Here is a 16,478-nt window from a genome sequence, read left to right on the forward strand (position 1 = left end):
AACAAGAATTATGTTACAAGGGTAGAAGCCGAAATTGAACGGATGTTGGAGGCACGTATTATCTTTCGGTTGGAGACGAGTGGGTTTCATCGATTGTGATCTCCTCAAAGAAGGAAGCAAACCAGATCTGCATTTGTTTAGATTTTTGATATCTCAATGCATTATTTTATTATTTATTTAGGTTAATGCATTATTTTATTATATTGCATTATGGTATCAGAGCTCGAGGAGATTCTCTACACATAGCCGTTCAAGACCGTTCATGCTTTAGCACCTCGACCCGAATCCGAGGAATTTGCAAAAATTGGGAGCGTCTAGAGCCATATTTGACCTCGCCATTGTGTCCGGAACATTGATCCGATGAAGATCGACTATAAACTCGACTATCTTTGGCCAAAGTTGATCGTGAGGCAAATTTTTTTTGCAAATTGGAACTTGGAGGCCCCGATTTGCAGTTTGGGTATGGTCATTTGCAGATCTATTCGATTTTTTTTTGGATTTATACTTTATTTCTCTGTATTTTCGGATAGATTTTTCTGAATTTTTTTTGTAGGTATCGGGTTGTCATATCCTGGCCCTGTGCAGGGGAAATTCCTTTTAATCCGCGGGCACCTTCAATTTTTCTGTGGGCTTCAACACATTATTTTGGCCTCAGGCCAGGGGGCCATACAATAGAGGCTGTACCACAAATTTGACTGCAATTATCGGCGAATTTTCGGCATAACCACCATCTACTGGCGGCGGCCAGCCTTTAATTCAGGCAAGTCTTACTGCTAATTGGCAGCTCAACTCATTTACCATCCGCGGGAATGTGTTTTTAAAGCCGTCCGCATCCAACCCTCCCACGCATGTGGGACAAAAGTTTGTAAATTTTCAGCATCGCAGACGTGACTTCCGACCGAGGTCAACAACAAATTTGGCAGCCTTCGAAACTCCGACGTCACGTTTTGAATTCGCTGGCAATCGCTGTTATAAATCTTAGCGACTGTTGAATTAATTCCTGGTGACAGCCTTTGTACCTTTCGGCAACAAAAAAAGTTCCGGCCCTCATGCGACAGTCTAGCCACTCTGCAACCTTTGACCATGTGGCAAAAACAGATTCGCCATTTTAGCACACAACACGCAGTGCTCGGCCAAATCAGCGACTGTCCAGTGCCACGCGGGCGAATCCAAATTAGGACACACAACAGTCAACCTGCGACATGTGGCCCAACCCCGCCACGTCACAAAGTGACATGTAAGTGTACCTGCCTCCGTCATCGTCCCAGTCAGTGACACGTGGTGTACACCTTAGCGCCACATCGGATCCTAGTTAGCTGCCACGTACTTGGGTGCGTCAGTTTTTGCTGTACGTCCATACAATTCCGTATTGCCACATTAGCTATTGACGATATCATCCGTACGACTGACGTCATCACGAGATAGGTTGCTAATGTCATCAATACACAATCCTAAATTTGACGACAGTTTGATCGTCATTTTAGAGCAAATTTGAATTGATGCGATGATTGTATGACCATCAAATTTAACCCCGTCCTTTGCTGATGTAACCTCTCTCCAGATTGATTTTTGATTTTGCAGTCTGACTTTGGGAGGCCATATCTCAGTCATCCAAACTCCAAATCAGGTGCAATTTTTTTTTGAAATTGGGTAGAATTTTCTAAACTTTTCAATGGTGCAGCTTTTTTCTAGTTTTGGTGCACGGATTTGTCAAAATTTGCATTTTTTGGCGATTGTACTTGCATAATCCTGCATTTTGCAACTTCAAACACTTTGTACGAGCACATCTAGAGTCGAAAACAAGTTCCACTTTTTTTTTGAAAGTGCGTTATTTTTCGTCTACTTTCCAGATCTGCAGTTAGATTGTAAGGTTGTGTGGACAAAAGTGTCACTTTCAGAAATAGAGCCTTTCTTTGCTTTGTATTACTTCAAAATTGTTGTACATTGTAAAGTTCTAGATCTATAATCTTTCAAAAGGTTGTAACAAGCAAAATCAAAAGTCCACGAAGGCCAAAATTGGCAAGTGGCCATTGTAATCGCACTACTTATAAAGTGCCAAAAGCATCTATTTTGGGGGGGTTTTTTGATTTAGTGAAAAGGGGGGGTGTTCTTGGTGTTGTGTTCTTTCTTTTCTGCAATTTTCTTTCATTTTTTGCATTATGGGAAATTTTAAGTTTCCAAAATTAACTCCACATAACTATGCTACTTGGTCTATCAAAATATGGTATCACTTAATGCATAATGGAGTTTCACAATATGTAGATGGTACTGTTCTTAAACCAGCAGGTGATAAAGTATCAACAAGTGATATTTCAGCTTGGGTAGCAATGGATAGGAAAGTCCTAGGTGATATATGTTTGAGGGTTGATGATAAGATCATGTATCAAATTAAGAAGTGTTCTACATCTAAGGAAGCTTGGGATACTCTCGAAAACCTATATGGTAAAGTGTTTGAAGAGGATGTTTTCAAAATTGAAGATGAGCTTGTCTCTTTAGATCCCAAGTCATTTGATTCTATACAAGATTTCATCATCAAGGTGAATGAACTAAGAACAAAGCTTACTGATTGTGGGGGTTCTATCAAAGATGACAGGTTGATCTATCTCATTCATAACACGTTGCCATTGGAGTATTCCACATTTGTTTTTTCTTTTAACACCTCAAAAACTACATTAGGGTCTGCTTATATGAAAGTCTCTTTTGATGAATATGCTGATCTATTGGATACAAAAGAAAAGAAGTAGAAATCAATGGGGATTCTCAAATCACCTAAGTCTAAAGCATTGGTGGCCAACAATGAGGGTTCTCAAAATTCAGTTGGACAGTCTTTAAATAAAGGAAAGGGTAGGAAAAAGAAGTGGAAGAACAAATCAAAGGATGCAAATAAGACAACACCACAATCCAATCAACAAGGCAAGTCCTCGAATTCCAACAAGAAGGGGGACAATAATAAGGGGAAGAAAAAGTGTGCTTATTGCAAGAAAATGGGTCATGAAGAACATGAGTGTTATCATAAAAAGATTGATGAGTTGACCAACATCATGTAGAGACATAATGTTCCATTGCCTAATGCTTATAAGGATAAAGGGTCTTCTTTAGATTCAAAGGGCAAAGGGCTAGCACTCATGGCAAATTTACATTCTTCAGAGGAATGGATACTTGATTCAGGTGCCTCCTATCATATGGGTTCTTCAAAGGAGGATTTTTCTTCATTGAAGCAGCCAAAGGTACCACACATCTCTTGTGTTTGCGTCCTCTTAATGCTATTTTGCTTCCAGCATTTGCATTACTCTCTTGGAGACTAACTCCATGATGCTATTTTGATTTTGTATCATTTGCATTCATAGTTTAGATATTTACTCTTTGCACTAGTTTTCTGGGTTATTAATCTTATCAGATTCTAACATGGTATCAGAGCTTTTCTATGTGCAAGAGTAGATTTTAGTTTCCTTATTTGAGAGATTCGGGGGGGGGCTAATAAACTTTATTGTAGTTTTTTGAAAAACAAAGTATGCTCTTCTCTTGCATCTTTGGATGATCCTGAGAATCAGAAAAGTTTTTACAAAAACAGTTTTTCTCTGGGGTTTCAATCTCAAATCTGACAACCAACTTGCATATTTGGAGTTTTCAATCAGTTTTACAGGTTCTAGCATGCCATTGATGGACTTAGGAAGCTGATCCAGCATTTGCATGTCATATTTTGGTTGCTGAGGTCGTTTTTTGATTTTTGGAGCCGTTTTTTTACTGTTAAAGGCATCTGATTTACACTACAGCAACATCTTCTATACATCAGCAAGAAAAACGCTTTCTGGGTTTTGTTTGCAGCCCTGAAAAACCATCTGGGTATTTTTTAGATTTTGCATGCAAATTGTATATTTTGCAGAATCGAGCATGCAAAGCTACAACCATACCCCTCTCCGTTGGTAGTCACAGATTTGAACGCAGTTTTCAAATGTCTCGTTCTTGCTCATACAGACTCCAATTTTGATGATTCTTGTTATGAACTTGGCTATTTTTTTGTGCTCTATCCACTAGTGGAGTTGTTTTTTGATTTTCATGCATGAATTCTTCAGAAATTGCAGATTCTCAGCCGTGACTGTGCACAATTCTCGTTTTGAAAACTTCGGAGGATCATAACTTTCTCATACGACCTCGTATCGAGGCGATTCTTTTTTTGAAAGTGCATGATTTTTCGAGTAGATCGCAGTGGTGCTATTTTTTTCCTTGGTTATTGTGCCCAAGTTTCACTTTTAGCATATGCTCTTCATGAGGAGGCCCTGTCAGTTTTTCTTCCGTAACTTGAGCATACGGACGTATTTTTTCGATCCAAAAAATGCGTCGGAAAGCTGGTTCTGAGATGGAGATGATGGTACAGGTTTTTTTGATTTTTGCTACAGTTTGGTTCCCTGTTTTGGCAGTCAAAGCCAGATGTTCTATTTTGCCTTCCGAGAGCCATATCTCGCTCATTCAGACTCTTTTCTGGGCTCGCCAGATATCGTTGGAAAGCTGGTTCTATGAGTTATTCAGTTGCAGAGGTCTTTTATCCAGATTTTGCTCTAGGTTCTTTCTCCTTCGAGTTTTGCACTTTCACACTCTGGCGGATTACTTGGATTCTATAGGTCCTGGAATCTCTTCTTCTGTTCTTTTGGCTCACTCTTCTTTCTGACTTCTGAGCATTGTATGATTCTATTCTGTTGCATTCTTTTTTCTATAAATGCACTAAGATAAAGTGCCTGCTTTTGCATATCTCGGATCTTGTACACCTTGTGTTTGTTTGTACTCGCACTCAGTTATAAAGTGCCATGGGGAGTCATGATGTTTTGCCATTTTGTGCTCATCCACCTTTGTCAAGTGAATTTTTCTTCCACGACATTAGCCCATGCAGTGTGTCGGTGACACCGCCCTTTATCCTGTGCTTGTACTTCTATTGCACTATTGGTGTTCCTGATTCTTCTTCTTGCAGATGTTTTTGGCATTGCATTTCAGTGTTCCTGTCACCCCTCTCCCTGTTCAACATTATGGGGGGGTTCACCTGTTGGCTCTATTGCTTCTTTGGTTCGGTTGAGTGATCTACGTATTCAGTTTTTGTTCCAATGTACTAGGTGGATGCAGTGGCTGGGCACCTATGCATTTCGGTGAGATGGTTCATCTACTATATAGACACTCATTCATTCCTACTTTTGGAGGTCACCTCTTCAGACTTTGTCTTCTCTACCTGGTCATGCACTATTTCAGTGGGGGTTCCAGCAGTTTCTCTGATAGTGTTTGCAGCTTCATGCTTCGAAGATGCTTCATGCTCTTTTTTGTTCCTCTCTTTGGGACATTTCCTAGATTGGAGGCTTAGTTTCCTTCATTTAGTTCTTTTTCTTGTATTGGGTACTTGATCAGGCCTTGTTGCCGGGACCCATTTTCCTGCTTTCATAGCTTTGCTAGGTTAGCTTCCTCCCAAGCTTCGCTTATGGGGGGGGTGTTAGTGTAATTTTTTATTTTTCCTATTTTGCTAGGTTTTTCCTACACTTTTAATAATCTCGCTTAGGTTAATAAAGCATGTCTTATTAGGTGAATGGTTGTGAGGTGTCACCTTCCTACATGTGAGCATCCATTAGCTATCTTGGGAAGATACTTTGCTATCTTTAGTCCGATAGATGGTTGCTCCTCATTGGTTGGTGTTGCCACCTCCTCCCTCTTCCTAGCCTATATAAGCATGCTACCTGGCTTGTATTTGGATCTCTTATTTTAGCATCCTCTTAATGCTATTTTGCTTCCAGCATTTGCATTACTCTCTTGGAGACTAACTCTATGATGTTATTTTGATTTTGTATCATTTGCATTCATAGTTTAGATATTTATTCTTTGCACTAGTTTTCTGGGTTATTAATCTTTTCAGATTCTAACAATTCTTCATCAGTTGCAGAGACAAACAGTTCTTTGAGACAGGTTCTTTAGTCAGTTGAGCAAGTTTCAGAGACATCACTTACCTATGAGATTCTTTCCACACACAGCAGAAGCGTCTCATTTGTACCCTTGGCCTTGTTTCTTCCTAAGGGGAGGAACACCATTCTGCAGTCTTGGATCAGCTTCTTCATTGGAGCAGTCATTGGCAGGCATTCTTCTTTGGGGGGGGAGCCTATTCTGTCTCTCGTCCTCTTCTCATTTTTCTCTTATGTATATACAGGATGTATGTCGTAATGGGGGGTTCTTGATTACTCCATCCATCCATACATCGTATGTGTTTTTTATCTTTTTTTTGGTGAGGGTTTTTCCCATGAGGTTTTCCCTCTTTCGCCGCTTTATGAGAGATTGCATATCATTATGTACATGGGTACCTAACATGGCCCAATAGTTGGGACTCATTATGCATTTCATCCTAGATTTCGTAAGCTTAAGGGCATTCCCCTAAGTTGCACTTAAGGGGGGGGGGGTTGGTGTAAATAAATATTTACTATTTACACGTAAGTTTACTTAGGTTAATGCATTATTTTATTATTTATTTAGGTGAGACACTTAGGAGTTTGTGTACTCTCATGAGTTGTCATGTTGACAACATAGAAGTACACAACTCTAATTTAGCACATGGTGTCTACAACACTGGAGTTTGCATCATTCACTGAGTTGTCATGTACACAACACAATTATTCGCACTCCTAATTTATCACATGTTGTCTACACCATTGATTTGTGTGATACACCATTGTAAGCGTATCCTCACATCATCACACTTTTGTGCTTAATAGAGGATAACCCATTTTTGGTGGACATGTGCCTGGTTGTATGACTTATCATGTTGTTGACTTCTATGCATTCTAGAAGCTCTCGAGAGGCTTTTATATACATGCACTCCTAGTGTACTTTCATATTGCATATTGAATGAATATATCGTCATTCTGATCATACTCTCTCTTTGGTCTATTGTTGTGCTTGTGTTTGAGTTCCTTGGTCTTGGGTGAATTCTACCCTAAGCCAAATTTTTACACATTCACTGACAACATTGTGGAGGAAGTAGTAGGCCATGAGATTACTCGTTTATGGATGGGTTTGTCGGGCATAACCAGATATCCATTGTAGAGGAAGACAAATTGAAAATGACCTTAGTGGAGGATGGCGTGTATGCATACAATAAGATGCCCTTCGGCCTTTGTAATGCGCCAACGACCTTCCAGCACGTCATTCTACACATCTTCGAGAAGATGTCCATTGGAAACTTTAAAGCATTCTTGGACGACTGGTCCATATTTAGTGGAGAGGATAAGCATATTGCTGCCTTAGGAGAGTGCATGGAATGGTGTCACTGAGCTCAATTGGCACTTAATCCAAAGAAGTGTCGGTTTATTGTGCCACAAGGGAAGTTGCTCGGGCACAATATGCCAAGTACGACTGAAAAACAGATCTTGATAAAGTGCGGGTGATGGTAGAGACAAAGGCTCCTATGGATGTTACAGGTGTCAAATCTTTCCTCGGCCATATCAAATACTACTGCTGGTTTATAAAGAACTTCGCACAAATTTCATTTCTGTTGGATAGGCTCACAAGGGGGAGTTGTACATTTGGGAGAAGGAACAAGGGGAGGCCTTCCAGGAACTGAAATCGAGGTTGCTAGGTGCTCCCATTTTAGTGTTCCCTAATTAGGATAATGAATTTCATGTGTACATGGACGCTTCAAATTACGTCATCAGGGCACCTTGGCTTAGGAAGATTCGCAAGGATTGGATCACCCAATATATTTTGCAAGTAGGTTGCTGTCAAATGCCGAGAAGAATTACAACATGACAGAACAGGAGGCCCTTGGAATGGTCTGTTGTATTAAAAAATTCAAGCACTACTTATTAGCGACACTATTCACTTTTTATGTGGACCACGAAGCCCTCATGTATCTAGTCAATAAACCCATTATTTAGGGAAGAGTGAGTTGATGGCTTTTCTTACTCAGATTTCATAGTCAAGATCATCGCATGACCATGATGTAGTCATATGATCGCCGACCTTCACGTATTAAGTTTGGTGAGCCACCTGTTGGAATAAATGACAACTTCCTAGACGTGCATTTGTTTCATATTGTCGTTCTCCTTAAGTGGTATACAAGTATAGGAGAGTATCTGTCTACAACCTAGTTTCCCCGAGACATGCCTCCAGGGGAACGAAGGAAGTTGGTCCTTAGGAGTAGGACTTTCCAACTAATAATGACTTGTTATATAAAATGGGTTCAAACCAATTGCTGAGGCAATGCGTGATGGAGGAAGAAGTACCAACTATGCTTCGGGAAGTCCACGAGGGACATACAGGAGGACATATGGGTCCCGATACGATAGCAAGGAAGGCACTATTAGCAGGCTTATGGTGGCCAATTTTGTACAATAATGTGATAGAATGGGTCATCGGATGTGATACTTGCCAACGAGTAGGAAAACCCCTTAAGCGAGACTTTATGCCACTTAAACCTTTGCATGCTCAAGAGCTATTTAAAAAATGGGGATTGGATTTTGCCAGACCTCTAAAGGCTAATTGTGCCTGATGATGTCAGTATATTGTAGTGGCCACTGAGTACTCAACAAAATGGGTTGAAGTAAGCAACTGCCAGATAACTCAAAACTAAGCACTGCAAAATTCATTTATGAACAAATAATAACAAGGTATGGCATCCCCATTCGGTTGACAAGTGACAGAGGTGGTTATTTTGTCAATCATGTCGTGAAACTCCTAACAACGAAATTCAAAATCTTCCATACACTGTTGAGTCCATATTAAAGGGTGATTGCTTGAAGGGTTGCCAAGCGAATTTGAGATGGAGATAACAATGGAGGCCAGGCAATGAATCAATATTGAGAACTAAACAAAGATTTGAAAATGCAAAGTGATTTGTACTTAACAGATCAAACTTGTTACTTTCTAAACATTGTGAACAATATTCGAGAAGTTGTTGATAATGACGTAAAATTATGGACACTCGATGGCAAAGAAATCCCTAACACAGTCAATGGATCAAAATTAAAAGTCTACCATCAAAGGCAAGGATGTTAGGATCACCCAAAAATGCATGAGTAATTTAGTATTAGGATATATTCCAGAAAAAAAAGATAGAAACAGAGCCACCTAACGGTGACTATCACCATCGGTGAAGTCACCGAATGGTGGGGGCATTGTTGGGAAAAGACTCTTGTGGAAAATTAAAAGCAAACTTGCAGATAAAAAAAACAGTTCCCTGTGGACACCAGTGAGTCATCACTGCGAGTAAAACAGACGCTCGCAAACATTCCAAATCCCCGTGGGAACCCAATGAAAATGCGTGGAGATATTTACAAGGCTGTAGACATATGTGAGGCCCGTGGGAATACAAGTAAATGCATGCACGAGAAACATTGGCACCGAGAGTAATGATATGGTTGTGGAGTAAAGATAATAGTAACAAGTGAAGTATTTAGTTGCTCACCGGACAAGGAGACTCTGTGAAAAGCAAGAGTCCGAGGACGAGCAAAGTCCCTAAGGACAAGTGCCGAAGAAGACATCAGAGAAGGCCGCAGAAAACATCAAGGACATTGAAGAAGGCTGACCATATAATTTTTGTGGACAAAGCACGAAGTTATAAAGATGGCTGTGGAAGACTAAGCAAACTTGTAGAGAAGCCAGGACCGCAGGCAAAAGAGGTATCAGGAGAGTGGGTTGCACTGAAAGTCGAGGAAACGTGGGCATTTTAGAGGGAACCTTGTGGAAATAAGGCGCACATTCTGGCCTAGCAACTTTAGGCATACATAGTCAACAACAAATTAGTAAGAACAGAGGAATAATCACAGTCACCATCCGCCATAGTTGATATTGGGAGTTGTGGGGATGATTGCATCTACGTATGGCAAGGAGAAGTGGCCTCCAAGCCTAACCGTTTTTTTTCATAACGCCAAAACAAGAAACGATTATTATGTATTCTGCAAGCAAGAGGAAGTGGAAGGCCCAACTAGAAGTAAAAGATTCAATTATGGAGAAGAAGATAAAAACCCTCCCTTTTGGAGTCAGGATATCAAGCCACACACAAGAGGCAACTCCCAGCATCAAGAAGATGAAAGTTCATCCCATGATCCAACAAACTCCTCAAAAAGAAGAAATTACACACCTCACAATTCAGTTTGAGGGACTTAACGGGCTTGCGTGCCGGCAATGGTGGCAAGAGACACCAGACACAGATATAGTAAAGAAGATATTGCAACGGGCACATGTGCATTCGGCAATTCAAATGCCGGTATTCTCTATTCGTCTGTTCGAGCATATCCTTTGATTATTGAAGCATACGACAACCATAGCAGGAGCAACTCATTTCAATATAGGAAGCATCCTATCACTGTCTCTTTCAGAGCCATATTTCACAAGGGTTTTTGGTATCCCAAGACGGGGCAGACGCAAAGTAGAAATAAAAAATCACAAGCTCTCACAGGAATGGAAAGAGCATTGGATCAAGTTGGTTTTTTGAGAACTCACTCCCATCGAGCTTCACTTCGTAGTAAAGGGCTCAAAGAGTAGAGGAATGAGACACGAGTTTAATAGGAAAGGGTCGTGGCGCTATATCCTCGACGTACTAAAGAGTCGACTGATAGGAGCAAGTCAGGCCTCGAATATTGCTCTACCCCAAATAGTTTTTATGAATGGTATCATGAATGGATTCATTTATGATTGGGCATCCTTGTTGGCCTATAGAATGTACGAGTTTATGACATTGCAACATCGTACTTTCTATATGCCACACCACACAATCAAGTTGTTCTTGGAAGTTGCACTTCACTAGATTCTTGCCGACGTGTTGGAGGTACTGCCCAAGGGCAAGTTGGCGCTAGGGGAGCCTCCGATATTTTACTGGCGACATTTGGACATCGACAAAATGACGACTGAGCATAAGAGGGTGAGACAGGAGTTGGACACAGTGAGTGCTTTGCAGGGGGACAACACTCTGGCAGAGGAGGACGAGGATGACGAGATGGAGGCGGTGTCGACACCTCGACCAATTTTCACACCCTCTATTTTACCATTTGGCCATATGAGAGCATCAGTTGATATGACGCCACTATTGGTGATGACTGCAAGGGTTTCCTTAGTTCTCGGGACCGAAGTAGTGGTGACAACACAAATAGTTCCTACAAAGATGGTGGAGACAGAGATGAGGAAATAAATTATAGAAGGGACATCCTTGGTGGAAGTCCTTGAGAAGGAGAGTCAGCTAGTACCTCAGGAAGGTGTTATGGCCCCAATTGTTTAGGATTAGGCCGATGCAGTTGTGGTTGATATAGCTCTAGCGGAAGGAGCAATAGATATGCATCGAGAGGGTGAGGCTATGGACATTCCAGATATAGAAGGGAGTACACTGGAACCCCAAGTCAGCTTGGAGATGATTGGTATGGAGGTCGTGGTAACTATTGATTCCACTTTATCGACTGGGCCAGTGCATATGGCACAACTAGAGGTAGTGGACGTCCAGGTGATGGACCGTGCCATCATGTTTTTATGGCAGCAGTTTCGACTTACCCCTACAGAAGTAGGACCCTCCATTTAGTCCCCAAGAAGGTAAGATGTCTTAGCTAAGACACCAACAATTGCAGCACCATAGGATGTGGGGACTCTTGAGGATGCGCTAGGTGATGAAGAGGTTGCATTGGATGTGGAAATGGAGGTGATAGGAGGAATGGAGGTAGATGCCAAGCAGGCAGAGGAGGACATGCTAGACTACGGTTCAAATATTGAGAGAACGATGACATACACTAAGACTCTAGAGGATGTGTTGGAGAAAGGTTTGGGTAATTGGTCAGATTGCAATGACTAGAATGAAGGAGTTGCAACTTGTCGTAGCTTACATCCAACAAGATGCTTCGAACGCTTTCGATCTTGTTTCGAGGGGCAAGGGTGGTCGACAATTGAGATGCTGGAAATGATGGCAGATTAAGCCACAAAACTAGAGTTGGGATCAGAGTTGGGACCGGGCAGTAGCACTATGGAGAGGCTTGCCTGCGATATAGTAGAGGTGTATAAAGGCGCCTACTATGCTCAGTGATGCACCAAGGCCCATAGAGTGGTGGCTGAGAGGCCCAAGGAGGTAGAGGCAACGTCTCGAGAGGAGTTAGCCAATTAGTTGGCTAAGCAACAAGGGGATCGGGCAACAGAGCGAGCAACGCTTACAGGATAAGGAAATGGCTGAAAAGGAGTTAGAGGTTGCTAGAGCCGAAGTGACGGCGAGTAGAGCGGCCTATGCACAAAAGGAAGCATAGGCTATGGAGGTGGCACTTTTGTTGAAGGAATCTGTGGAGATTAATTCGAGGATAGAAAAAGATTTATGCATTCACGTGAATCAAGTCTATGAACTACGGGGGATACTGGACATGTCAGGGATGCATCCTCCTTCCTCTTAGTTAATGTTTTTGGTGTACTTAGCAGTTGTCTCCAATTTTATAAGTTGTTAGGAGACGACCTTTTCTTTTGGAGTGGATGATGTTGTTGGGAAAATGGGTAATTAGACAATTGGTCTACTCGAGGCAGTTACACGGATGCGACGGTTTACCTCTCATCCCCTCGGACACTATATGTATGCATTATTCCTTTTGATGGGGACATGCTTGTACGGAATACTCTTGTATATGGTAACCTGTCAATGGATATAATACTATTTTGTTCTCTTTACACTGTGTTAAATATTTTACTTCATTTATGCAACTAATCTCTATTACCCTGCGAGGGTAAACAACTTGCTTATAAAGGAAATCGAAATTGACAATAGGTGACATCAAAATTGATGATTATAGAGGAATTTCTTTAAAAAGACATGATATCTTTGAATTCGGGACTTCAAATTTGTATCTCAACTGTTGATATAGCCTGGTTAGAAACGCTCTAACCAATACAATATAAAATTCAGATAACTACAGTTATCTTTTGACAATTCCTTTCATTCTCAAACTGTCCCCTTGATATGGAAACATTTTCCATGCATGTGACCAAACAAGTGTGTCAAGTTTTATGTATGGCTAAATAATGCAATTAGTGTTCTGTTGAACTGAAACATCGATTTGGTGGTGTATTTTGCTATGTTGCATATATATACACATGTATTTTAAAAAACTTATGTTTTTGTACGGATGAACCCAAAATGGATTCGAACCCAAGTTCAAATAAATTTAGATGAATTTCGGACCCAAATCTTGAACCCACATGCGTACTAGAATCCGAACTGGCAACCTAGCTATTAATGATAACCTGTTCTGTGTCTTCTCTCCTACTTCACTATCAACATATATAGCATAACCCTACAACCTTTATGCTCTTCTTTGTTATTGATGGCTATTTGATATGCTTGATCAAAACTTTGAAAGTTTGATATGCTTTTAAAATAAAATAAAGAAAAAATAGTAGAAATATATAAGAAAGAATGCAAAATTTAACAAACAAAATGCTCACATTTGTGAGCACATGATAGTACAAAAGTTGTAGCACTAAATAAAATTGGACAATCCTGTTAGTGGAAAAGGAATTGCAAGCAACCTTTATCTGTGATAAATGGCTATAATTCGAATTATATGTATGTTTTGTTTAAGGGCTATTTTTGAATCACAAATAGAATTATCAAGAGAAAAGAGCATGTTAAGCATTTATGCTTGTAAGAATCATATATAAGAATGCAAAATTTAGTAAACAGAATGCTCACGTGTGAGCATGTTGCACTAGATAAGTGGTCCATGTAAATGAAAATGGACAATCCTGTTAGTGGAAAATAAACCTCAAAAGTAAGTACCCTAATGTGATAAACATATACAACATAGCATTATATGTATGGTCTAATTTGTTTGGATCGAGTCCTCTTGTCTGCATTTGTAGGATTTTGTATGGATGCAACTATATAATATTTTAAATATTAGCCTAATCCTTGGTATACAATCAACGCTAGTATCTTGAGAGCTTGATTTAGAACAAAATTCCTAAGTTCCTGTGCAATGTTAACTGGAGTTGATGGTTTCAAAGTGCTTACTACTGTGAACTTTATTTTTATTCTAATGTGGGATTTAGATAATCTTCCAGTGTCTTATTTCATACATCATATAGCATCAATATCTCTAAATATTAGAAGAGACAGCTATTCTTGTAAGGTAGAATTAAACTAAGAAATATTTAAATCATACGATGGAATTAATTACTATTAGAAATGATGCCAAGGATATCCTATCTTGAAGGACACATCTGTTGATTTGGTGGTGTATTTTGCTATGTTGCATATATATACACATATATTTTAAAAAACTTATGTTTTTGTATGGATGAACCCAAAATGGATTCGAACCAAGTTCAAATAAATTTAGACGAATTTCGGACCCAAATCTTGAAGCCGCATGTGTACTAGAATCCGAACTGGCAACCTAGCTATTAATGATAACCTGTTCTGTGTCTTCTCTCCTACTTCACTATCAACATATATAGCATAACCCTACAACCTTTATGCTCTTCTTTGTTATTGATGGCTATTTGATATGCTTGATCAAAACTTTGAAAGTTTGATATGCTTTTAAAATAAAACAAAGAAAAAATAGTAGAAATATATAAGAAAGAATGCAAAATTTAACAAACAAAATGCTCACATTTGTGAGCACATGATAGTACAAAAGTTGTAGCACTAAATAAAATTGGACAATCCTGTTAGTGGAAAAGGAATTGCAAGCAACCTTTATGTGTGACAAATGGCTATAATCCGAATTATATGTATGTTTTGTTTAAGGGCTATTTTTGAATCACAAATAGAATTATCAAGAGAAAAGAGCATGTTAAGCATTTATGCTTGTAAGAATCATATATAAGAATGCAAAATTTAGTAAACAGAATGCTCACGTGTGAGCATGTTGCACTAGATAAGTGGTACATGTAAATGAAAATGGACAATCCTGTTAGTGGAAAATAAACCTCAAAAGTAAGTACCCTAATGTGATAAATGTATACAACATAGCATTATATGTATGGTCTAATTTGTTTGGATCGAGTCCTCTTGTCTGCATTTGTAGGATTTTGTATGGATGCAACTATATAATATTTTAAATATTGGCCTAATCCTTGGTATACAATCAGCGCTAGTATCTTGAGAGCTTGATTTAGAACAAAATTCCCAAGTTCCTGTGCAATGCTAACTGGAGTTGATGGTTTCAAAGTGCTTACTAGTGTGAACTTTATTTTTATTCTAATGTGGGATTTAGATAATCTTCCAGTGTCTTATTTCACACATCATATAGCATCAATATCTCTAAATATTAGAAGAGACAGCTATTCTTGTAAGGTAGAATTAAACTAAGAAATATTTAAATCGTACGATGGAATTAATTACTATTAGAAATGATGCCAAGGATATCCTATCTTGAAGGACATATCTGTTGCTTGCTTACTTTTACTGAAAAGTCATTCTGTTCTAATACATACAGCCTCCTGTCAAGTATACACATTTTGAAGAATATTGAAAGATGCATTTCTCTTTTGCAGGGCAGAAGTTGGTGAGCAGAAAAGATTGCAATCTAAAAAAGTGCTTTCTTTAAAGAAAACTGGAAGGAGAAACAAAGGTGGCTGGGATTGATGAAGCGTTGCTTTTGAACTGGAGAACCAGGCATCTTACACTTCTGCTTGCTCTGAAACAATATTAACAGTTTGAAATTTGAGAATAGTCCTTTGAAGATGAATTTTATGCTAGCAAATTTGTCAAAATCTGGCGCTGGATACAAAACCATTTTGGTTTGGATGATTCGGGGTTTATTTATTTATTAGATTCTTGTAAGTATTCTTGATGCGTAATGGCCACACCAGAAGAGCAATGCTGACAAATTGAAACTGAAAGATTTAAAATTAGTATATAGAGCTTGAAAAGGACTGGAGAAGGTTCCTCTAGAAAAAATGTAATTCCTGGTTTCAACCAATCAAAAAGTTTTTTAAAAATTTGTTACTCTCACTATTGACTTGGGCATTGCTATTTGGATAGAACATTGACAGGATGGAAGGTGCTGGACTGTCAAGTTATTATACAAGGACTTGTTAAAATCTAGGAGTGCATTGCCTAAAAGTTATTCACAACACTTGGTGATGCGAACATTTTCCTCTTAAAAGTACTTTTGCCTTCAGCAGAGTTCATAAAAGACTAATGCAAGTCTCTGAAATACCAGATAATGGTTTGTACATCAAAATGCCATTTTCTGTCACAGGTGAAGCTTTATAGCTTATAGAAAGCACTAATTTGTGAGATCAACTCTTGCTCACTATGCCTGGCATTATCACAGATGCCACAGGAACATGAGCCATAATTTAAATGCTGGAATAGTTTGCTATCTAAGAGGACAATTTCTCAGCTAACAATCTTAGAAGGTTTTTGCAACTACATTTAGTCTCAATGCAGTCCCAATGCATTTAATTAGTTTGAGGGCAGAGGAGGAATTATAAAATCTTGCTCACTTTGCTTGGCATTACCAATAGTCACCACAGTAACATGGCTCGTG

The 16,478-nt window shown here is 39.4% G+C and overlaps 1 protein-coding gene across 1 annotated transcript in view; it reads left to right on the forward strand.

Moving 5' to 3' along the window:
• The window catches only part of LOC149560270 (uncharacterized), a 60,143-nt gene extending 44,219 nt beyond the window's left edge, over positions 1 to 15,924 (forward strand). Inside the window, exon 8 of the mRNA XM_089824579.1 lies at positions 15,478 to 15,924. Coding sequence (XP_089680705.1) covers positions 15,478 to 15,568 — 91 coding nt within the window. The 3' untranslated portion in view covers positions 15,569 to 15,924. The remainder of the gene's footprint in view (positions 1 to 15,477) is intronic.
• The last annotated feature ends 554 nt before the right edge of the window (positions 15,925 to 16,478 follow it).

Source organism: Cupressus sempervirens, chromosome 4, assembly GCF_028749045.1.
Source record: "Cupressus sempervirens isolate cs-2001-9-10 chromosome 4, ASM2874904v1, whole genome shotgun sequence".
NCBI lineage: Eukaryota > Viridiplantae > Streptophyta > Pinopsida > Cupressales > Cupressaceae > Cupressus > Cupressus sempervirens.